The 23,595-nt window shown below is 45.2% G+C and overlaps 2 protein-coding genes across 21 annotated transcripts in view; both read left to right on the top strand.

The window, feature by feature from the left end:
* LOC129560656 (ankyrin repeat domain-containing protein 26-like) overlaps positions 1–15,737 on the top strand; it is a 91,923-nt gene extending 76,186 nt beyond the window's left edge. For 16 of the 18 annotated variants that reach the window (XR_016035249.1, XR_016035248.1, XR_016035246.1 and 13 more), the window contains 2 exons: positions 8,300–8,414; positions 8,577–8,601. Coding sequence is in view for 1 of the 18 variants with exons in the window: in XM_088827813.1 (XP_088683939.1) it covers positions 5,645–5,877; positions 8,300–8,414; positions 8,577–8,765 (537 nt within the window). In the remaining 17 variants the exon portion in view is untranslated. Of the gene's footprint in view, positions 1–92; positions 4,293–4,353; positions 5,878–8,299; positions 8,415–8,576 lie in introns of those variants that run through there. The other 2 variants (XM_088827813.1, XR_016035250.1) reach the window with 2 other exon arrangements.
* Positions 15,738–15,896: 159 nt separating this feature from the next.
* Positions 15,897–23,595, top strand: part of LOC129553125 (liprin-alpha-1-like) — a 39,587-nt gene continuing 31,888 nt past the window's right edge. Inside the window, exon 1 of one of the 3 annotated variants that reach the window (XM_088827776.1) lies at positions 15,897–22,992. In XM_088827776.1, coding sequence (XP_088683902.1) covers positions 22,876–22,992 — 117 coding nt within the window. In that variant the 5' untranslated portion in view covers positions 15,897–22,875. The remainder of the gene's footprint in view (positions 22,993–23,595) is intronic. The other 2 variants (XM_088827777.1, XM_088827778.1) reach the window with 2 other exon arrangements.

Genomic DNA, 23,595 nt, shown 5'->3' with positions numbered 1-23,595 from the left:
TAGTCTGAACGCATGTGGAGGAATAGGAAGGGAGAGCTGGTGGCGTGGCTGCGTTAGACGTGCAGTACACTGTGGCTTTCTCCCCTCTCCAGTTTGAAAAGAACACACGATCTGATCTGTTGCTCAAGGAACCCTGTGTGGAAAATGCTTACCTGACAAAAGCACTTCAAGTCACTGAAGAGAAACAATGAGGTGCCGAGAAAAAAATCCCGATTCTTGGAAGAAAAAGTTAGAGCTGTCAACAAACTACTCAGCAAGATTGCTATAGCATCCCTCGCTGTGTAGACTGCTTTTCTTCCTGGAGTTCGTTTGGAAAGAACATCTTTTCGAGTAAACCACGGTGACGCTGTAACTTACTGTGGCTCACTGGCTGTACACCACTGGATAGACGAGGATTGTGATTCTGTTTATTCCACAAGCGTTTAATGAAGGTCTGTGTGCCAGATGCTGGGGAAACAGGTTGGAAAAGACTACTGTTTTTTCAGTAGTCCTTGGGTAACTTCCAGAGTTATATTCCTGATTTTGCTCCCGACGAGCAAAACAGATTGTGGGGTTCTCAGCAAGGTAAATGGTAAAATAAAGCAATTTTCATGTTGCACTTCTGACCTTGGCTACAGAGATTCATCTGCAAAGTCAGGGCTCTCTAGTTTTACCATTGCAATGTTAGTGCTGTGGGTTCAGTCACTGGCATTCTCGATGGTGGATCGATATAGACACTCCAGAAACGTTGCACTTTCTGTGACTTTCAGCTGGCGATAAGGGATAGAGGAAGGAAGCCTTTTTGTCAGGGCCTGTTCCCCACGAGGGAGTCTGAACAGTGCTGGTATTTTAGGGCTGTGGACTCAGGGAGGATGGTATCCATTGTGAATGCGATATTTTCCTCATTGAAATGTCATCACCCTGGAAAGTGTATTATATGTTTAAAAAAAAAAGGAAAAAAGTATAGTTTTATATCCATGATATACAGAAATTATGGTCATTTGATTTATCAGAATAAACTACTGTAATATGAAGTCACTGTATTTGCAGTAAAATCCTTTTCTATTAAAACCAATTAACTTCTAAGTATTGTTTAAAATATTTCAAAGATATAGGAAAATAGTTCTATAGGAAGCATTCATATGTATTACATAAACACGCAGATGTGTGAAGGACACTGTTACAGCATCTTGGACAGAAGCCTAATCCCTGTTCTACTGCAGCCAACCTCTTCCCCTTCCTGGTGGCAACCGCTCTCCTGAAGCTGCTGTATGCTCCCTCCCCTCCATCTGTCTGCACACTTACTGGATGTGCTTGAAAGAGAAAAACCTTAAACTGCTGGAATCGATGGAAAGATCAGATCTGGGGTAGGAGGACTCAGCAACATGAAGTGGATTCTTCTCTCCATGCACCTATGGGTCGCTTAACCTATGACAAAGGAGGCAAGGATAGACAGTGGAGAAAACCCTCTTCAATAAATGGTGCCGGGAAATCTGGACAGCTACCGTCAAAGAATGAAATTAGAACATTCTCAGATACCATACCCAAAAATATACTCAAAATGCATCCAAGACCTCAATGGGAACTTTTAGAGGAAAACATAGGCCGAACACACTTTGAGGGAATTCCCTGGCAGTGAGACTTGGCACTTTCACTGCTGTGGGCCTGAGTTCGATCCCTGGTCAGGGAACTAGGATCCCACAAGTGGCATGGCACAGCCAGAAAAAAAAGCACTCTGACATAAATTGCAGAAATATCCTTTTTGATCCATGTCTTTGAGTACCAAAAATAAAAACAAAAATAGACAAATGGGACTTAATTATACGTAAAAGCTTTTGCACACCAAAGGAAACAATAAACAAAATAAAAAACTAACAGAGAGGGAAAAAATATTTGCAAAGGAAGCAGCTGACAAGGGATTAATCTCCAAAATATACAGATAGCTCATGTAGCTCTATGTCACAAAAATAAGACAGCCAAAACCCGATTTAGCAAAGGGCAAAACAAATAAAAAGTAGAAATGGGCAGAAGACCTTAATAGACAGACCGATTGCCAGTAGGCGCACGAAATGATGGTCATCATCACTAATTATCAGAGAAATGCACGACAGAACTGCAACGAGGTATCACATCACTGGTCAGAATGGCCATCATCCAAAAGTCCACAGATAATAGAGGCTGGAGAGGGTGTAGCGAAAAGGAAACCCTCCTACATTATTGGTAAGACTGTCAATTGGTACAGCCACTATGGAGACCAGTATGGAAATTCCTTAAAAAGCTGAAAATATGATAGAACTACTGTATGATCCAGAAATCCCACTCTGGGGCATATACCTGGAGAAAACTATCATTCAAAAAGACACACATACACCAATGTTCATTCCAAACTCCCTTCCCATCCGAGGTTGCTACATGCCATTGAGCAGAGTGCCCCGTGCTGTACAGTGGGAAAGACAAACTGAGTTTTCAACCTTGGGGCCATCACTTACTGTCTGAGTGGCTTTGGTGAGGTTACTTAACCTTCCCCAAGGGAAGCATCCACTCAGCTTCTGCTGGAGGAACCAGGGAGATGGGTTCCCCTCTGTCCCCTTCCCAACAGCACATTCCTTGGTCCTGGTCCACTGGGACTTTGTCTTGTCCAGGCAGGAATGTTTAGGCCTGAGTTGTGCTCCTCTTCAGTCGCGAACCTTCCTCATTAGCCTTCCTCTACTCACCAGCCTGGGGTCTGGGGCCTGGTGCCCACCCGTCCCAGGCCCACTGCCTCCTGGCCTCCTGCCCACTCTCCAGAGCAGCTGGGCCCCTCCTTCCTCCCCAGCCTTGCCTTGATTATACCTGATGCCCACCCTTACGAGACTAGCGTTCCACCTGGTGACAGTGCATCCCTGATTCTGCAGAAACAGTGATAACGCACAAGTTAACAAGAGTAGTGACCGCTGCCACGTGTACGCTTAACAAAATGCCCCTTCACTCTGCGTGATAACCTCCAGCACCCACAACTTCATAAAGCTGGATGAGACAATTGAGGCTGAGGGTTTAAAGTTACTATTTGAGCTGGGATTTGCACAGGCACGGCCTGCCTGCCACCAAAATCTGACTCCTTCTCCTGCACCCCTTGGTTTTTCTGGATCACTGTGGGGGTTAGTTTATATTCGTGCCAAATCAGTACTGGAACGGCCTTGCTGGGTGAGAGCTATCCCTCTTCCTCCCCAGGCAAACAGTCTAATTTGCAGGCTGAGATCACAGTAGACGGGAGATAGATACGTGGATCCGTAGACAAATGGAGAAAATAAATTGGTTGAAATATCTGAGGCTCATTTAGGGGCGGAGCCAGAGTAATAATTCCAAAGGATTGCAGCATCCCGAGCTTTGTCTTTTCCAGGTACTACTATGATCTCTCTTAAAACTGAGGGCCCAGACATGGCCTTTGGGTTCTGCCCTCCTACAGATGTGGTTGATTTAAGCGTCTGAACACCAGCATCCCACTTTCCTTTAAACAGATTTCTTGTGCTCTGACAGCTTCAGAAGCTAACCAGGGAGCAGATGTGGACACAGCAACCCAAAGACTGCTTGGAGCTGCCGGCTGCACTTGCCTGGATCCTGGAGAAATAATTCTCCAATCCCTCAGCCTGAAAACAGCCCCAGGGCCCATCCGTGATAAAGAATCTCTCTCTCCACCCCACACACACCCACGTTCAGACCTGGGCCAATTCCACCCCCTTTCAGCTTGGCTGTTGCCTGTCCTGCGGTTTCAGGAATGATAGGTTGACGCTACACTGTGAGTTTGGATGAGAATGTGCTCTTGAGCAAATGTGTGTTTCCTGCTTCTTTGCAGCCTCAGCCACTACCTGGAAAGAGAAAAAAGCTCATTGTGCTTTCCTGGGAGCCAGGCTGAGGCAGGTTGAACATCCGCTCCAGCTGTTCTCCACTCCTGGGATACGTTTAATCAGAGCACAGTGTGTCAGCCGCACAGACACAGGGCAGGAGTCCCCTCCCCGCCGGGAAGTGATAACAGCCCCCTGACTGCATGCATGTCAACCCGCCCCCCACCCATCGATGGGGACAGATCAGTGACTGAGGGTCTTGAGCTCTTTTTCCCTCCAGTGAGGATCCAGCGCGTGGCCTCACCATGTGATGTTTATACCCTGGTAACGTCACTGGCAGCTTTCTCTGAACCTGACCATCTAGCACCCATGACCTGAAGTGCTGCGAGCTCTCCCCCTTCACCTGCAGGCAAGCCATTTGCTTTCCGCTCCTCTCCACTCCGGTGGCAGAGAGAACAATTCCGCAGAGTGAGAGAGCAGAATCGAGGCTGTGGCGAGGAGGAGAGCGGGGGTGGGGGTGGGTGGGGGGGTGGGCAGCTCCTTCAGGGTGTTTGGTTGTGGGTTGAGCACCGTTGAGACTGCAGGGGAAGGGGGCAGCATAGTTGAGGGAGAGGTGGTTTTGTTTTTTGTAATTTATTTGTAACTGAAGGATAATTGCTTTACAGTATTGTGTTAGTTTCTGCCAAACATCAGCATGAATCAGCCATAGGACAGAGGGCGTTTTTGTTTTGAAAGATGGTAGCCATCCTGGTCAAAGCTTCTCGGTCCCTGCTGTTCCTGATATCAGACGCTGTTTTCCCATGTAAACTAGCTTCCCTGTTAGCTCAGCTGGTAAAGAATCCACCTGCAATGCAGGAGACCCCAGTTTGATTCCTGGGTCAGGAAGAACCACTGGAGAAGGGATCGACTGGCTACCCGCTCCAGTACTCTTGGGATTCCTTGGTGCTCAGCTGGTAAAGAATCTGCCTGTGTTGCAAGAGATCTCGGTTCTATCTCTGTGTTGGGAAGATTCCCCTGGAGAAGGGCAAGGCTACCCACTCCAACATTCTGGCCTAGAGAATTCCATGGACTGTATAGTCCATGGCATAGCAAAGAGTCAGACACGACTGAGCGGCTATCACTTTCACTTTTCATGCTTTTCATAAATGGCCTTTATTGTATTGAGGAAATTCCTATTTTATTGAATTTTTTTTAATCATGAAGGGGTTTTAAATTTTGTCAAGTGTTTTTTATGCATAGTCTTACTTCTAATTCTTACTTGAATGTTGGTAGAATTGAGCTTTAAATCCATTTGGTCGTAAGCTTTTAACTTTGGGGAATTTTTTTTTTTTAATTAATATTTGAATCTCCTTATTTGTTACTGGAGTGGTGAGTTTTTCTTTTTTTTTCTTGTTTTAGTCTTGACAGGGTGTATGTTTCTCAGATTTTATCTGTTTCTTCTAGGTTCTCCAATTTGTAATTGTTCATCAATAATAATGGTCCCTTATGATTTTGCTGCTTTACTTCTCAGGTTGTAATGTCGCTTTCCTTTGTGTGTTTATTGCAGTTTCCTCTCTTTCCTTCTTACCTTAGGTAAAGGTTTATTGATACTGTTTCTTTCTTTCGAAAAATGCACTTGCAGTTCTTGCACATGCACACTGGACATTCTGGCACCCGGGCAATGTGTTTAGAGGTGTCGCTTAGCCACGATGATTCTGGGATGAAAGATTCCAAACCGTTGAGCTTCCCAGCTGGGAGGTTGTGGTGGGACGGCTCTGGCTTACCTGTAGTGCTCATGTTGGGTTTAGGAGACTGTGAAGAGCCGAGGGGGAGGTGAGGTGTGTTTGGAGCCCATAGGCTCTGCGATGAAGAAGATTTGGGGCTACAGGAGTAAGAAGGGCGTGTCGCCCTTCGGCTCCTCCATCAGCCCGGGGAGAGAGAGAGGTCATCATGGAACCAACTTCCAGCCCGGGTACCACATCCGAGACAAGGACCTCGGAAAGGTCCACAACGCTGCCAGCGTAGGCAATGTAGCCAAAGTGCAGCAGGTTTTGTTGCTCGGAAAGAATGGCCTAAACGACAGGGACAAGATGAACAGGTAAGCGGGGTGGAAGGGGCTGGCAGGGGTCCCTCCTGTGAGTTTCCCCCGCAAGGCTCGCAGACGGCTTTGTGGAATCCAGCGCCCCACAGGCTTGATAGGCTGCAAAAGCCTTACCTGGTTTGGGACCCGCTTATAATTTTCCTTAGAGAGCACTTTACTGGTCGTTTGAAAAGTTATTTAACTGAATGTCAGTAATCACAGAACTGAAATAAAATATGAATAGCATCTTTGTTTCTTCTTCTTCCTCCTCCTTTTCATTTGTCATTATGCATGCGTTAACATGATGTACTCATGAGTAAGAACTCTCAAGTTCTATCGCCCTCAAGAAATCTTCTGGAACTCCCTGGCTCTCACATTGTTTTTCTCATTCGATTTGTGAAAACTCTTCTCTCCATGGATCGTCCATTGTGTATATTGGCAGTGGACAGATTTTTGATGTTGTCAGCATCTAATTTTTAATGTACACGTTTTTATATCATCATGTTATATATTACAGAAAACTGCATAGTGAGAAAAATAATCCCCATGACAGGTCAACTTCTGGGTTAAAAATTCTTCGGATACAATTCAGTATCCGTTTTATATCAGTGTACACTTCTGTGTCTATGTTCCTTGCTGAAGGACCTTTTAGGAGACAGCATTGAAGTAGGAAGCTGACTGTGTCCTTGAATAGGAAGACATTCTCTTAGGATATATGGTCTTCCCATGTTTAAACCAAATAAACATATCGTGGTTTTAAAGATTTTGGGTTACACATGCTGTCCTTGTGATGAAACGGAAAGTTTTGTATAGTAGACAAAGATTTGCCCTTTTAGATATCAAAATTTGCTTAATGACATTTTCTATTAGAGAAGATAAACTATGTGTAGATGGTGGAGAAATAACCTGGTAACTATTTAGAGAAAAGTAACTGGATTTTTATCTCACCAAAAAGTTTCAGATGGAGTATGGATCAAAACTTTTAAATACACAGGGTGAGAAAAGTACCAGAAGAAAACGGAAATTCCTATTTATATGTTTTTTGTGTGCTGACAAAGACCTCTCTTTTCTGCTTCTGCTGTTTATTAACCTTAATATTTTTTTTTTTAATTGGATGGTAATTGCTTTACCATGTTGTGTTGGTTTCTCCTATACAACATCATAAATCAGTTGGACGTATACATATATCCCACCCCAGAGACCTCTCTAAGAATGATTTCAAAGGCAAGAATTCTGGAGTTTCCTGGGTTTTGGCACCAAAAAAAAAAAAAAAAAATTTAAGAAAAAATCTGAAAGTTGATTTAGCAACCCTCCAAATTTAAAAATCTCTGTAGCTCAAGCTGTCTGTAGGGAAGTCGAACGAGCACAGGGCTTTTCTTTCTGGCACTAATAGGAATGTGGCACAGATAAAAATCATTTGTCACTTTCAACTTATTTTAGAATTTTTCATGAGGATTGGTATCCTGTGACAACTTTCAGCCTTTTCAGAAGTCAAGGGAATCTTGGGAATTTCCTGGCAGTCCAGTGGTTAAGACTCACTGCTCTGGGCCCAGGGTTTGCTCTCTGGTGAGGGAACTAAAATCCCGCAAGCTACAAAGATATATTGTACAGCATGGGGAATATAGCTAATATTTTATAGTCACTTTAAAGGCAATCTAACCTTTCACAATTGTGGATCACTGTGTTGTGCACCTGTATTATATAATAGCATATAAGATACATCATCTCTAAAGCAAACTTAGGCGAAAACACCTCATGGTAATTAGACCAACAGGAAAAACGAGAAATGAACAAACAAAAATGCTACAATTTATCGTTGTAAAGACTGTGAATTATAAATTACGTTCCAATGTCAGAGACGTTAAAATGTGAGAAAATGAGCATGTTAGAATCATCGAAGTATAAGGTTGTCTCTGATCCTCAAAACATATCTGCAAAGGAGGTGTAACATCCTTTGACTTCATTCAGATGTTTTCCTTGTAAGAGAGTAGGAATAGTAGTAAGTCTGATAATATAATCTAACAATTACTAGCTGTTATCTGTGCCAGGAACGGTTCTGAACCCTGCGCATGGATCTCACTGAAGCATCGCAGCGGTGCCCTGTGAGATAACTGCTACTCTCTCTCCATTTTGCTGATGAGGAAACTGAGGCACAGAGAGGCTGAGTGGCAGCTACTGAGTGACAGAGTGAAAGTCAAGGTCAAACCCAAGTTGAGCTGAGTCTCGAGGTCTTGCGCATTCTATTCAAGTAGACTGTTCTTTCATTGCTGTGTAAGAGGAGCTAAAGCTAATATATGCTGCTCTTTCTCCAGAAGAAAACAAAATATTTGTTTTAGAGCGATAGGAGTACCATGCTATTGAGTGTTTTCAGTCACGTAAACAGTTGTTTGTTTTGAAACAGTTACGCTACAGTTTCCAAAACCTGCTCTTGCTTTCGTAGGACTGCCCTCCACCTGGCCTGTGCCAATGGCCATTCAGCGGTGGTCACTGTCCTCCTGGAGAGGAAATGCCGGCTTGACTTTGGTGATCATGAAAGCAGGACGGCGCTGATGAAGGTATGGGGCAGCGACCCGTGTCCCCACGAGATGGATGCGGTTTAACCACTGAGACTGAAAATGACTTTATCTCACTGAAATATAGGGGACTGGGGAAGCTTGTGGACTGTTGACTTTGCATTCCTAGAATTTACACTCTGTTTCTTGGCACAACACTGACAGGCCGTAGAATGCCAAGAGGAGGAGTGTGCGACTCTTCTGCTGGGGCCTGGTGCCGACCCGAATGGCGTGGACGCCTGTGGCAACACCGCTCTCCACTGCGCTGTCTTTTGCCACAACTTATCACTCGCAGCAAAGCTGCTTTCCTACAATGCCTATGTCGACGCCAGGAACAAGGTATCAGTCAGCTGACTTTATTTATCAAATGTTTGTGAAGCACTTTCTTAATCTACAAGTGTTTTATTTGGAACAGTATGTAAATAGGTAAACTCAGTCGTGCCCATGAGGGGCTGTTACCATGGAAACAGTTGCAAACCCGAGTCGGGGGCAGGGGTGAAAAAAGTTGGTGCCCCCAGAAAGGGCAGAGCTCTGTCTGCCAGCCACCGTTCTACCCCAGAAGGAAGCTTTTCCCATTAGAACGTGCGTGGGAGTGAGTGGTAGGCTCCGAGCCCACAGGAAATGAAGGCTTGCGGGGAGTGAAGTGATGTGGGGACTGGCTGTCTACAGGGGCTCAGGGAACGTGCCCCGTTGGGGGTGGGCAGAGGAGGAAGGAGACCCAGTGCCCAGCAGGGGGAGTTGGGTGAGTGCAAGTGGGCCTGGGAGGCAGCAGGCCTGGAGCCCTGAGCCCTCCAGGACCCCGGGTTCTGAGATCCGGCTAGGAGGGTCAGGTCATGTTTGACACCCAGCAAGGGCGTTCACTTACACCTCGGGGTCTTCCACGCTCAGCCCCGGGGAGCTGCTCGGCGGGGTTGCAGCGGTGCCTGGGGAGCTGCCCCTCCTGCTCTTTCTTCACGAAGCACGTGAAGTCCAGCCTCTGCAGCCCCACCAGGGACTCACTCCATCTCACAGGTGGGCTCAGTTGTCCGTGTTTGGAAGCTCCAGTCTTCCCTGAGTGAAAGTATTTTGAAGGAACCAAACTGTCTAAGATTTCACTTTAAATCATGATATTTCTCAACCATTAGAGAGGAAAGCATTCCTTTATGTGTTCATGGCCGGTATTCGTCATCACACCGCGCTTGTTAAAGGTAAAGCATTTTCCAAATATTTTCTCCCTCTGAAGGTTTTTTTTTTCTTCTTCTTCTTTGTAATCAGTCTGAACTAACCCAGTGAAGCCAAATTTGCCTCAGTAGACTTTGTCTTAAAATTCAAACATAACGAAAGCATTTTACCACATAATGCACATCTTGGTTGGAAGAGGGTGTTTGCTATGACCAGTGCATTCTCTTGGCAAAACTCTATTAGCCTTTGCCCCGCTTCATTCCGTGCTCCAAGGCCAAATTTGCCTGTCACTGCAGGTGTTTCTTGACTTCTTACTTTTGCATTCCAGTCCTCTGTAATGAAAAGGACATCTTTTTTGGGTGTTAGTTCTAAAAGGTCTTGTAGGTCTTCATAGAACCGTTCAACTTCACTGGATCATGGAGAAAGCAAAAGAGTTCCAGAAAAACATCTATTTCTGCTTCATTGACTATGCCAAAGCCTTTGTGTGGATCACAATAAACTATGGAAAATTCTGAAAGAGATGAGAATACCAGACCATCTGACCTGCCTCTTGAGAAACCTGTATGCAGGTCAGGAAGCAACAGTTAGAACTGGACATGGAACAACAGATTGGTTCCAAATAGGAATAGGAGGACGTCAAGGCTGTATATTGTCACCTTGCTTATTTAACTTATATGCAGAGTACATAATGAGGAACGCTGGGCTGGACAAGCATAAGCTGGGATCAAGATTGCTGGGAGAAATATCAATAACCTCAGATATGCAGATGACACCACCCTGATGGCAGAAAGTGAAGAGGAACTCAAAAGCCTCTTGATGAAAGTGAAAGAGGAGAGTGAAAAGGTTGGCTTGAAGCTCACCATTCAGAAAACAAAGATCATGGCATCTGGTCCCATCACTTCATGGGAAATAGATGGAGAAACAGTGGAAACAGTGTCAGACTTTATTTTTTGGGGCTCCGAAATCACTGCAGATGCTGATTGCAGCCATGAAACTAAAAGACGCTTACTCCTTGGAAGGAAAGTTATGACCAACCTTGATAGTATATTAAAAAGCAGAGACATTACTTTGCCAACCAAGGTCCGTCTAGTCAAGGCTATGGTTTTTCCAGTGGTCATGTATGGATGTGAGAGTTGGACTCTGAAGAAAGCTGATCGCCGAAGAATTGATGCTTTTGAACTGTGGTGCTGGAGAAGACTCTTGAGAGTCCCTTGGACTGCAAGGAGATCCAACCAGTCCATTCTAAAGGAGCTCAATCCTGGGTGTTCATTGGAAGGACTGATGCTAAAGCTGAAAAACTCCAATACTTTGGCCACCTCATGCGACGAGTTGACTCAGTGGAAAAGACTCTGATGCTGGGAAGGGTTGGGGACGGGAGGAGAAGGGGACGACAGAGAATGAGATGGCTGGATGGCATCACCGACTCGATGGACATGAGTTTAAGTGAACTCCGGGAGTTGGTGATGGACAGGGAGGTCTGGCGTGCTGTGATTCATGGGGTCGCAAAGAGTCGGACACGACTGAGTAACTGAACTGAACTGAGACATCTTGGTGCTGTTGACAGATTCCCATTTTATGAAAAATGATTTATATAAGCACGGTTTCTCTCTCATTGCTCAAGTCTTAAGAGGGTAAAAGGAAAGGAAAAGGAGTGAGCAAGTGAAAAGTGCAAGTCAAGCTGGAATTTTGGCAGTTGGGAAATGCCAAGAAGAGGATTGATTTATTTTAATATCTATTTATTTAGCTGTGCTGGGCTTAGTTTCAGCATGTAGGATGTAGTTTCCTGACCGGGGGTCGAACCCAGGCCCCCTTTACTGGGGCCGCCACGGAAGTCGCGAGAGTTTAGCTTGTGCTTTTTTATTCCCTTCCGTTGATATATTTCTGTGAGGTGCTTTTCAGTTTTCAGGGATAATAGTTGTTATTTTGAAAAAGAGTGTGAGTGACTTGTAAACTTGCCTAGGGGCCAGTTTTAAGAAGACTGTGAGCAAAACAGACTGGCAGTGAACAGGTGGCGATTAAGTGGGAATTGAGAGAGAAGAACAAATAATTAACTGATATATTATCCTATTCTGGCAGAACCATCCACTTAGATAAGCGTCTAGACTCTGCTCTCCCATCTAGAATGTCTTGATGGGAAGGAAGTAAGGGGTTTATGAATAATGAGATCAGGTTGCCTTTTGGGATTCCTAGTCCCTGTTCTTGGAGAAGGCAGTGGCAAGCCACTCCAGTACTCTTGCCTAGAAAATTTAAAAAACAAATATAAGTAAAAGCGAGCAAAGAACAATAATGCTGAGAATTGAAAAAACACAGGTTCCAGATCAGCTGCACTAAATAATCTCCTGCTTGACTTCAGCGAGTCTCTTATGCCTCTGATCTTTACTACCTGCCTTTGGAAATTGAGTGACTTGGATCAGATGACCTCAACGGTCCCTTCCAGGTCTAACATTCAGACTGTGTGAAAGGGGTTAAAAATAGATGCCCAGGTTTACAGCTGGGAAGACCGTGTGCCATACGATGACTTCAAGGGCTTTTCTGCAACAGGACCCTTGCCAATGATCAGCATGATTTTTCGGTCCTCTTTTTTTATTTTGGCCCACACTGCACAGCAGATGGGATTTTAGTTTGCTGGCCAGGGGTAGAAGCCATGCACCCTGCATTGCAAGCGCGGAGTCTTCAACACTGTACCACTAGGGAAGTCCCTGGTGGTGTTTTAATTTTGCCTTTTTTCTATTCTGTAGTACAGTGAAAAATATGAAACTGTTTCAGTCTAAAATAAATCTCATAGGAGTTTAACTTCACAAGAGGCTTTAAGCAGAGAGATTGAATTCAAATGTAGATGCCAGAATTATAGCATCATCAGATTACAAGATAATTCAGGCCTTGTGAAATTTCTGAGAGGAGGAATGTTTTATAAGTATGTATTTCTTTGCTGTCTAGTGTAGGTTTTTTTTCCATCTAGTGTTTTAATTGAAAGTGATCAACGTTTCTTTTTTATTTAAGTATGGTTCACACATGAAGTACAGTATTGCTGCTGCTGCTGCTAAGTTGCTTCAGTCGTGTCCAACTCTGTGCGACCCCACAGACGGCAGCCCACCAGGCTCCCCCGTCCCTGGGATTCTCCAGGCAAGAACACTGGAGTGGGTTGCCATTTCCTTCTCCAATGTGTGAAAGTGAAAAGTGAAAGTGAAGTCGCTCAGTCGTGTCCGACCCTTAGCGACCCACGGACTGCAGCCTACCAGGCTCCTCCATCCATGGGATTTTCTAGGCAAGAGTACTAGAGTGGCTTGCCATTGCCTTCTCCGAATTATGTGCTGAGCAAAAGTAATATATACAATGAATTTTTTTAAAAAGCAGATAAAGAATACTACTTTAACAGAAAAATGGAAAAAGGACATACATTTACAAAAGAAATACAAATGGCCAACAAACATAGGAAAAGATATTCAACTTTACTAATAAAAACATACAAACATGATATATAACATTTTTGCCAATCAGATGAGCAAAAAGAATAAAAGAACACAGCATAGGAGAGGGTGCAGAAAAAAGAATATCTTCAACATTCCCACACTTGGAGATACATTTTTCTTTTTTTTTTTGGCTGTCCTTCACGGCTTGCAGAGTCTTAGTTCCCCAAACAAGGACTGAACCCGGACCAAGGCAGAGAAGTGTCTAACCACTAGACCGCCAGGAAATTCTCCATTTTCAAATACTACTGGAGGAAAAGTAAACTAGTTGGTATTTCAAAAAAATAGCTATGGACATCAAAAGCTCTTAAAATGTATACACTTTGATTCAGCAGACCTATTCTACAATTTATTCTAAGTAAGTAAAGACAAGTACACATGATGTATAACTGAAATGTTAGTACAACACTGTTTATAAAATAAAAACCCAGAGACAATCTGAAAGTCTACCAATAAGGAATTGGTTAAACTACAGCACAACCAACACATAACACGCTCACTAAAAATGATGAGCAGGATCTGTATATGCTGACTTGAAAAGACAGGAGCAATACAGTAAGTGAAAAATAAAATTTTAAATGGTTTACAAAACAGCATATAGTCTCCCACTTTTGTCAAAAAATATACATACATGAAACAGAATAAAACTACCTGAATTGTTTAAAAATACAATATTATAGGGACTTCCCAGGACTCCACACTTTTACTTCAGGGGGCTCGAGTTTGATCCCTGATCCCTGGTCAGAGAATTAAGGTGCCACAAGCTGCACAGCGTGGTCAAAACACAAAAACAAAAAAGGAGTAAAGTATTATAAATGCTGAAATGTTATTTTTAAATCTGTCACGTGTTATTTGTGTATGGGAAAATTAAATCTGCTAAATCTGTAAATGTGTGGTGACAATACTACTACTTGAATCAATGTTTACTGACTGTTGATTAAGTAACAAGCCAAGGGACACAAAACTGCCCTACTACAGGCAGCAAGAAAAGCAAAAAAAAAAAAAAAAAATGATGATAAACTCAGAATGGGTCAAAAATTGATTTTCAATACTGAAAAAAAATCAGATCACCTCTCAGCTGAACCAAATATTATGCACAGTTTAAAAACAAAAGTTGATATATATTCTAAATTGTTTTTCAATAATATAATGAAACAAATGCTTCTAATCAGGATCACGTGAGTATGGATAGCAACAATCCTTTTTCCTAAGAGAACCATCCTTGAAGAAGCTGTAAGTTTCAGACAGCAGGACACAGAAGATTGAGGAAACCAAGAAACACTGACAAAATACAGCAACTGATTACATAAAGGTTAAAAGATTTTTTGCATTCTTTTTGATATTATATCTTTGACTACAGAAATCTGCAGAATCTCAGCTGAATAAGGGAATTGCTGGATTCACTGGAGGGAACAGTATCAGGCGCCAAGGACCAGTAGAAAATGAGGGGTCTGGAAACAGTTTTCCATGCCCTAACCCTGAGAAAAGGGACATTCACTTCTTTACAGAACAATACAAGATATGTGGGAAAACTAATTTCAGATTAAGTGACCTGATGATTATTTCATCAGAAAACAAAAAGGACTAGATACACTTAACCCTACACTTTAATTTTTATCAATGTGTAACATCAGGAATCTGATATTCCCCAATTTACCAGTTCTCTTGTGAAGATAAAAAGTAAAAGCCCCTAAAATAAGGTATTTGTCCTGAAGAACAGCAATAAAGGGGATGCAGTCTTGGAACTGTCTTCAGAGGCTGGCTACAAAGCCAGACCCAAAGAACTCAGCTGGGAAAAGCAGGAGATGGCAACTGTGAAGAGGAAAGAAAGCAGGCTGAATCCCAGAAGAGACAATGACAAAAGTGGGCCCTGGGGGCTTGCAGCAAGTGGGCCCTTGTTGCAGCAAGGCCCTGCAACAAAAGATGTTAGCAATTCTATTCCAATTCACACTTCCTGTACAGAAAGTGATTCCTTTCCTCTTTCTCAGCTTAGATTTACTTATCTTGACACACTATAAACGTACGTAACATTTTGTGTTTCCAATTCAGAAATTAAAGGTTGCCTCAAACACACTGGCTACAATGGGAACAGGAGGATATTCTTTTGTCTTCTTTCAGAGTTTTCCAAGACTGCATTATAAGGATTAGCAATCATTACCTCTGAAGCTGCTTCTCTCAAGGAACATAAACAGCAAAGTACACACTGAGAACATATCACTGCTCAAAGTGCTCGATTCCTTTTCCTAAAACTCATGTGGGTTTTGGCCTTTTGTTTTCCATATCTTATTTTTTTTAAATAAATTCACTCTCAGGATACTGTTTTCTGGTTGCTAAAGTTTATATAGCTCCATATTTAATTCTTAGGGCCTAGATTCTTACTAATCTCAAGGTATCACTTTGCTACTTTATCTAATTTTTAAAGTCCATCTAGTCATCTACTGATTACAAAAGATAATCTAATCTTCCACTGTGCTGAGTGATGGGGCTTAAAAAAATACAGGGAAAACATTCAAGGGGCGGGCGGGGGCGCATTTTGAGCCCAGCTCCCGGATAGCCGTCTGCAGGTTTCCTTGTTCTTTACCTCGCGCGGAGGCTGATGCCTGGCCCTGTCCTGCTCTGGCGGAGTCGTTCCAAGCTCTGGAAGCTTTTCTTAAATGCCCTCAGTTGCCTTTGCAAAGCTCTCCCTCCCTTCCCTGCGGAGATAGTGCAGCGACTCTCATCACTCAAGCCTGGAATGCTATTATTGCGAGACCACCAAAACCTGTTTGGAGAACCAGTGTGCCCCCTGGAGACCCGGCGGTTGGAGATGGCTAAGAGGTGAGTGCTAAGAGGTGGGTGCTGTACTGGGTACAGATGGAGATAGTCAGCTTTCATACTGCAGATCCAGGCTGAAGCAGCAGAGCAGATAGCCTCTTTACCAGCACCCACTTTAGTGAGCAGGTGGGGCTTGAGGTTGTTGGTGGCATTCCACATCTTCTGTTCGTTGGGAAATGTTTCTTCTCTCTTTTTCTTCATAAGTGATTTTATTTTATTTTTTTCTACATAAGCTATTCAGAACTTAAAGATCCCTTAGAAATCATCTAAACCTGACCTCTCGTCATTCAGACACGGAAGAGAACGGCCCAGAAAGGTTTAAAAGACTTAGCCAAAGCCAGGCAGCCTTTTAAGGGCTGAGTCTGGATTCATTCATTCCAAGCCAAAGCTGTTACGTTTGCCTCCATCATTTTACCTACCTTCCTTTCTCTTCCTTTTCCTCCCTTTTCAAGCTAGACTTCACAGGCATCATTTTGTTCTATGGTAGCACATAGGACTTAAGGAAATTCTTTGATCTTGTAGCATAGTATGCCTGTACGAAACGTTATTCAACTGTACACTTGGTTAAGATGGTGTGTTTTAATATAATCTTCCCTGGTGGCTCAGAGGTTAAAGCTTCTGCCTCCAATGTGGGAGACCCGGGTTCGATCCCTGGGTCGGGAAGATCCCCTGGAGAAGGAAACGGTAACCCACTCCAGTATTCTTGCCTGGAGAATCCCATGGATGGAGAAGCCTGGTAGGCTACAGTCCATGGGGTCGCATAGAGTTGGACATGACTGAGCGACGGAACAGAACAGAACAGAATCTTTGCCAACCCATGTTAGGAGACTGACCAAAAACAGCTATATAATCTGTGGTTTGTCCAAACCCTTGGGACACATCTCTGTGGCATCTTTAATTATAGGCAACTATTTTATACAACGGAGAAGGCAACGAACAGCACCCCACTCCAGTACTCTTGCCTGGAAAATCCCAAGGATGGAGGAGCCTGGCGGGCCGCAGTCCATGGGGTTGCTAAGAGTCGGACACGACTGAGCGACTTCACTTTCCCTTTTCACTTTCATGCATTGGAGAAGGAAATGGCAACCCACTCCAATGTTCTCGCCTGGAGAATCCCGAGGACGGGGGAGCCTGGCGGGCTGCCGTCTATGGGGTCGCACAGAGTCGGACACGACTGAAGCGACTTAGCAGCAGCAGCAGCAGGGATAGAGGCTTAATTGATGTTTAGCCTTAAGTTACCCTCTAAACACAGTTTGCTGCGTCCCACAAGTTTGAGTAAGCCAGATTTTTTATGGAAAAGTATTTTCTAATTTTCATTGTGTTTTTTAAGATGATTATTCATGAAATTCTTCAAGCAGTATGTCATTTAACTTAATGTTTGGGGATGTTTTCCTAGTGACCCGTTTTTGATTTCTAGCTTAATTCCATGAAGAGCTCCGTCTTAGTCTTTTGGGACTACTGTTATAAATACCATAGACTAGCTGAAAAACAACAGAAAGTTGTTTCTTATAGTACTGGAGGCTGGGAAGTCCCAAGATCACCAGCAGGTGCCACGTCTGGTGAGGCCTGTCTCCTGGTTCCTAGACTGCCTGCAGCTTCTCCCTGTCCTCACAGCACGGGGCGCCCGTTCCCTCCTGCCCTGAGCCCTCCCAGAGTGCCTGCCTCCTGGGCTCATCACCGCGTGCGGGGTGCAGTTTGAGGCACTTAGACCGCCAGCCCACTGCAGTCCCTAAGTGTACCCTGCATTAGTTCAGTCCTTTGAAATAGTTTGAGCTTTCCTAGTGGCCCGATATATATTCATTTTGTTATATGTTCCTTGGGCTCTTGAAAATAATATGTATCAGTGAGAAGGCAATGTTCCGTGTGTATCAGTTAGATCAGGTTTGTGACTCATGTAGTTCAGATTCTGGTAGCCACGTTTTGTAAAGCAGAAGTAGGTGAAATTACTTGCAATGTATTTTATTTTAACACACCCAAAATATTATCAATTCAGTGTGTAATCAACATGATAAAACCTAATGAAATATTTCACGTTCTTTCATTCGTAAGTCTTTAAAATCCAGTGTGTGTTTCACGCTTGCAGCACATCTCATCGTAGACCAGCTGCAATTCAGGTACTTCATGGCTGCAGGTGACTACGTACCAGGGAGCCCAGTTCCCTGAGAGATGTGTCTTTAACGTCTCCCACTGTGATTATGAACTTGGCTGTTACTCCTTTTCTATTTCTGTCAGTTTTATGTATTGATATCTTGAGGTTATGTTATTCGGTACATTCAAATGTAGAATCCTCGTCTTCTTGCTGGACTCAACTTGTATCAGTATGAGAAGCTCCTTTTTAAGGCTGGTGATGCTTCTTATTTTAGACACTATTTGACAGTGATATTGCCACATCAGTTTTCTGTCCTTGTTTGCCTGGGTATCTTTTACTTTCACCTGTCTAAAAGATCTTCCATCTTAACAGGAACCTCTGTGAATAGTGTATAGTCTTCATTGTCATCAGTTTGACACTTTTTATCTTTTAATGAGAGTGTTTGCTCTATTTATAATGTTGATATTTGAGTGTGTAGATACCGTGTTACTGTTTGTTTTCTGTCTGTCTCACCTATGCTGTGTTCTTTTCTCTTGCTTCTTGTAGAAGTGTGAAGTCTTTTTCTAGTTCTGTACTCCTCTGTCAGGTTGTTGGGTGTCCATTCACAGATAGAGCATGTGTTTTACATTCAAGTCTAACTTAGTACTTTCACTGCCTCCCTGACACGACTGTTTCCTCCTTGTCACTGTTATACTTTAAATTGTTAGATATATTTTTGACGTTAACATTATTGTTTTGTAGAGTTAATATTTACCCTCACAGTTACCTCATTGTTGGTCTTTACTTGTTTTTTCTATTTCTGTCAGAGACGACTTTTCTTTTTCCCAAAGCACTGCCTTAATATTTTCTTAGTTCATGTCTGTGGGTGATGAGTTGTCTCATTTCCAGTTGCCCTAAAAGTCTTTATTTTGCTTTCACTTTGGAAGAGTGTTTCTGTGGGGTATAGAATTCCAGGTGGGTGGGTGGTTGTTTTTCAGCATTTTACAGATGCCAGTCCATTATCTTCTGACTTCCTTGTTCTTGAAAAGTCAACTCTCAGTGTTGCTGTGCCATTCAAAGCCACACCTTTTTTCCTCTGAGCGCTTGAACATTTTCTTCTTGCCTTAGGCACCCGCAGAGCTGCTGAAACCAATGTGTGGTTTTCATTTTTGAGTCAATGGTCTGATTCTTGAACCAACTCTTGCCACTGTCCCTGTCATTCAGTTCAGTCGCTCAGTGTCTGACCCGTTGCGACCCCATGGACTGCAGCACGCCAGGCTTCTTTGTCCATCACCAACTCCCGGAGCCTGCTCAAGTTCATGCCCATCGAGTTGGTGATACCATCCAACCATCTCATCTTCTGTCATCCCCTTCTCCTCCTGCCTTCAGTCTTCCCCAGCATCAGGTTCTTTTCCAGTGAGTCAGTTCTTTGCATCAGGAAGCCAAAGTATTGGAGCTTCAGCACCAGTCTTTCCAATGAATATTCAGGACTGATTTGCATTAGGATCGACAGGTTGGATCTCCTTGCAGTCCATGGGGCTCTCAAGAGTCTTCTCCAACACCATCGTTCAGAAGCATTGTTTCTTTGACATTCAGCCTTCTTCATGGGCCAGCTCTCACATCCATACATGGCTGCTGGCTTTGACTAAATGAACTAGTACTAAATGAGCTCCTGCATAGCTTTGGCTAAATGAACCTTTGTCGGCAAAGTAACGTCTCTGCTTTTTAATATGCTGTCTAGGTTTGTCATAGCTTTCCTTCCAAGGAGCAAGCATCTTTTAATTTCACTATCTGCAGTAATTTTGGAGCCCAAGAAAATAAAGTCTGTCACTGTTTCCATTGTTTCCCCATTTATTTGCCATGAAGTGATGGGGCCGTATGCCATGATCTTCATTTTTTGAATGTTGAGTTTTATGCCAGCTTTTGCACTCTCCTCTTTCGCTTTCATTAAGAGACTCTTAAGTTTCAACCCCTGTAGGCGTGTCTTATTCCCCTTTCTGTCTTTTCTCCACCATGAGGATCCCCATTTATAGTTTTTAACAACGTAGTTTAACGACGGGCTCCTTCGATAAATTCTATGCTTTTTTCCCCACATATATATGTTTTTTAACCGATCCATCCTTCAGTTCACAGATCCTCTCTTCAGCTATGTCCAATTTGATGTTAAGCCCAGAGACTGAGTTCTTAACTTCAGTTCACTGTTATTGTAAAGTTCTAGAATTGCTTTTGATTCTCAGAAATTTTTCCTTTTTTCAAGTGTATTTTTGAACTGGTGACGTTTGCAACTGATCCCTCTAGCACACCTCTGATATGCTGATATACACTGATACCTCTGGATCTGTTTCGGTTCTTTTTCCCTTGCTCGTATTTGTTGTTACACCCTGTTTTGCTTTTTTGGTTGCATGTTGGACATTCTGTATGGAAAAGCCTAGAGGTTCTGGTGATGCTGTCTTCTCCAGAGTTTCCTCTGATGCAGACCTCTAGTGGACACAGAACTCTCTGTTCACTCAGGGTTTGAGTGACTTGAGGCTGGGGGGTCCTTGTACGCTCAGTCTCAGCAGCCTTCCCCCACCGTCCCCCCTGACCCCAGGGAGGAGCCCTCCAGCGTCTCCGTCTGGAAGCCTGGGGTGCCTCCCAGGGCCCCCCCTTCTCGGCAGGTCCTGAAGCCCACCTTCTGTCTCCTGAGCATCACGAGGTGACTGATACTCAGCACTCAGCCGGCTTAGGCTGTGTTTGGTACGTTTTCTGTGCCTCCCTTTTCTTGGGGAGCTTGGTCTCTGTCATCCGGACTGACTTGTGAGGCCTCCGCCCAAATTTTTGTCTTCCCAGCCCAAGGACCCGTCCAGAGCTGTGTTAGCCAGTCCCCTCTGCTTGACTTTTTCCCTGCCTTTTCTTCGCCGAGTCAGCTTTGTTCAGATGCCCTGAGGAAAGGAGCGGCCCTCTCAGTCTCCAGCTCCCTCACTGGGCTTCCCTTCTGTTTGAAATCTTGGATTGTGGCCGCCTAAGGACCTCTGGCTCAGACCGTAAAGCTTCTGTCTGCAATGCGGGAGACCCGGGTTTGAGCCCTGGGTTGGGAAGATCCCCTGGAGAAGGAAACGGCAATCCACTCCAGTACTGTTGCCTGGAAAATCCCATGGACAGAGGAGCCTGGTAGGCTACAGTCTAAAGGGTCACAAAGAGTCGGACACGACTGAGCGACTTCACGCTCACTTTCAAGGACCTCCTTTAAACTGTGTTTAGCTTTTCTAGCTCTCGGTGGGCTGCCCTACAAGCTGCTTGCGTCTGTAACTGGAAATGGGGACGCCCTGGGGGTCTTCTCTTATCTGAAGCCACATGTAACAGTCACAGTAATTGTATTGATCATCTTTATTTGCTACCGGGGTAAACAAGAACCAGGGGTCCTTGCCTAGTACCCACGGTTGTGTTTCTGATCAGAATCCCCAGCTTTCCTGGGCTGTTTCAGTGCCACGTGACCTTGTGAAGAAGGTGGAGCAAGCGGCCCACGTGGCCTGGGGACAGAGGAGCCGGTCTGATCTCTTCCCCTGCCCCTGCCGGCCCAGGGCAGGCCTTGTGATGACGGGCTGCTGGGGGTGGAGAAGGCTGAGGAGGGAGGGGTTACGTGACCTGTATTCTGTGACATGGTCACATGTGGGTTTTCTTTCTCAATTTGAAAAACTGACTGCGTTTAGTGTTCCCTCCAGTTTCATTTTAAGGTTGAAAGTGAAGATTTTATTCTTAAAGTTGAGCACAGTGATTTTACAGTCTTTTGAAAGCAGCAGTTGAGGTATCAAAAAGACATCTCAGAGAACTCCAGTAGATAAAGCCAAAAAAAGAGAACGTGTTCAGGGTGAACTGCGGGCGGGACCCCAAACTGTCCTCTGTCTCTCCCAGAGTGTGTAATTGCTGAGATGGGTGGATATAGGGGACTGAGGTCCTCAAGTGACAGCAGAGGTCTGGGCTGAGCCAGGAGCAGTGTGGCCTGTGCCCTGGCGAGTGGAGGGCCGCGAGGGTGGGAGTGGGGCCAGGAGAGAGGGTGGGAGACTCTGGGGCGGAGGGAGGGGCAGCACCTGGCGGGGTCTGGGAGGCGCTGGCTGCCGCGGCTCGAGTCAGGGACACCCCAGACCTGCACCGTGCAGCCCCCACGGGGCAGAGTCGTCTGGTAGCCCAGGGTCGAAGTGAAGAGGGCGAGTTCGCAGCAGGTTGAATGAACCCGTGTACCCACTGTGGGTTCATTTTAAGTGCCTGGAGCGAGGTTGGTCAAGCCCTTGCTGAGCTCGAGTGAGGGAGTCAGTCAGGGAGGACTGAGCTCAGGGTGAGAGTGAGGGGCGGCTGGCGCGGTGAGTCCTCCTCAGCTGGGTGGGTTCTGGGGATGCCCTTGAGTTCAGGGGTACCCTTTCAGAAGCCTCACTGAAGGCTTGTTTGGGGGGTGGAGAGGGCAGAAGCCCACTTGGAAGACATGTTCATTCCTAGCAGTGGTGGTTTCTGAAGCAGTTTAAACTGTTCGGTCCAACTGTGACCAGTACCTTGCAGGGTCATGTTTGGTGGTGGGCCTGAGCTGTGGGCACGGCCTTCCTTCTCCCGCACCCCACACTCACCTGCCGTCTTTTTGGCAGCCCCTCCCCCCGCCCTGCACCCTTGATGGTGGGCCTGAGCCCAGCCCCCCTGTTACCACGGAGCCCCTTGTGACTGAGTGGGTTCTGGTTCCGGGCTCCTGGGAGACGTGCTGCGGGCAGAGCCTTCGTGCCATTTCTCCTTGAGACAGTGGTGCTGGTGGTCATAGTGTGAGAGCGGTGTGTGAGAGCGGTGTGTGTGAGAGAGCGGTGTGTGTGTGAGAGCGGTGTGTGTGTGAGAGCGGTGGTCGTAGTGTGAGAGTGGTGGTGATAGCTCAGGAGCTGAGGTATCCTCCGGTGAAACAGCAGTTGCCCCGCGTGGGGGGCTGCCCCCATCCGCGAGGATGGGTCGCAGAAGGGCCCGCCTGTGGGCGTTATTCCAGTGCTGCAAGCCCAAAGCAAAGGCCAAGACAAGGAGGAGCTTGGCCTCGGACCGAGTCCTGGAAGCAGAGTGCCCTGAGGTGAGAGCAGCCGGGGGGCTGGGCCCGTCGGATTGGCCCTCACCCGGCGAAGTGTTGGGGTTGTGTTTCCTTTTGTTAGCTTGGTTGTGGGCCCTGCCGGGCAGGGCGTTTTGACCTTAGTGGGCAGGATCGACCCCAGCAGGTTGACCGGGTAAGAGGTTGTGCAGGTGCTGCGTGGAGGATGGGCGGGGGCCCCACAAGAAGGGAAACACTGGCTGGAGGAGTCTCTGGAGCGTGTGGATCGAGCTAGAGAGTCAGTCCTTGAAGCAGAAAGGCTAAGCCCCTTAACGTCCCCTGTCTTACAAAGCACAGACCAGTGTGTCCAGGATTTTAATGACGGGTACCTACTGCTTACGTGTATAACATACACCCTCATGGCTTCACATGTCTACTACATGCCTCTTACAAGTGTAGGGCACTATTCTGGGTGCTGCATACTCAGTATGGCATAGGGGATACGTAGCCCAGGATTTTTGTATCTGTGCCGAGAAAAACAGAAGTATGAATGATGCCGTGTGGTTCAATTTGAGCAAGTTCACCACATGGACGGCCCTGCGTGCATGCAAATTGTGGTAAAATACACATAACGTGAGTTTAACATTT

The sequence above is a fragment of the Moschus berezovskii genome, chromosome 18 (assembly GCF_049115385.1).
Source record: "Moschus berezovskii isolate FMDL1 chromosome 18, NW_MosBer_1.0, whole genome shotgun sequence".
In the NCBI taxonomy this organism is placed as follows: Eukaryota; Metazoa; Chordata; class Mammalia; order Artiodactyla; family Moschidae; genus Moschus; species Moschus berezovskii.
The sequence above is the reverse complement of the archived record's forward strand: the minus strand, read 5'-3'. Positions and strand labels throughout refer to the sequence as shown.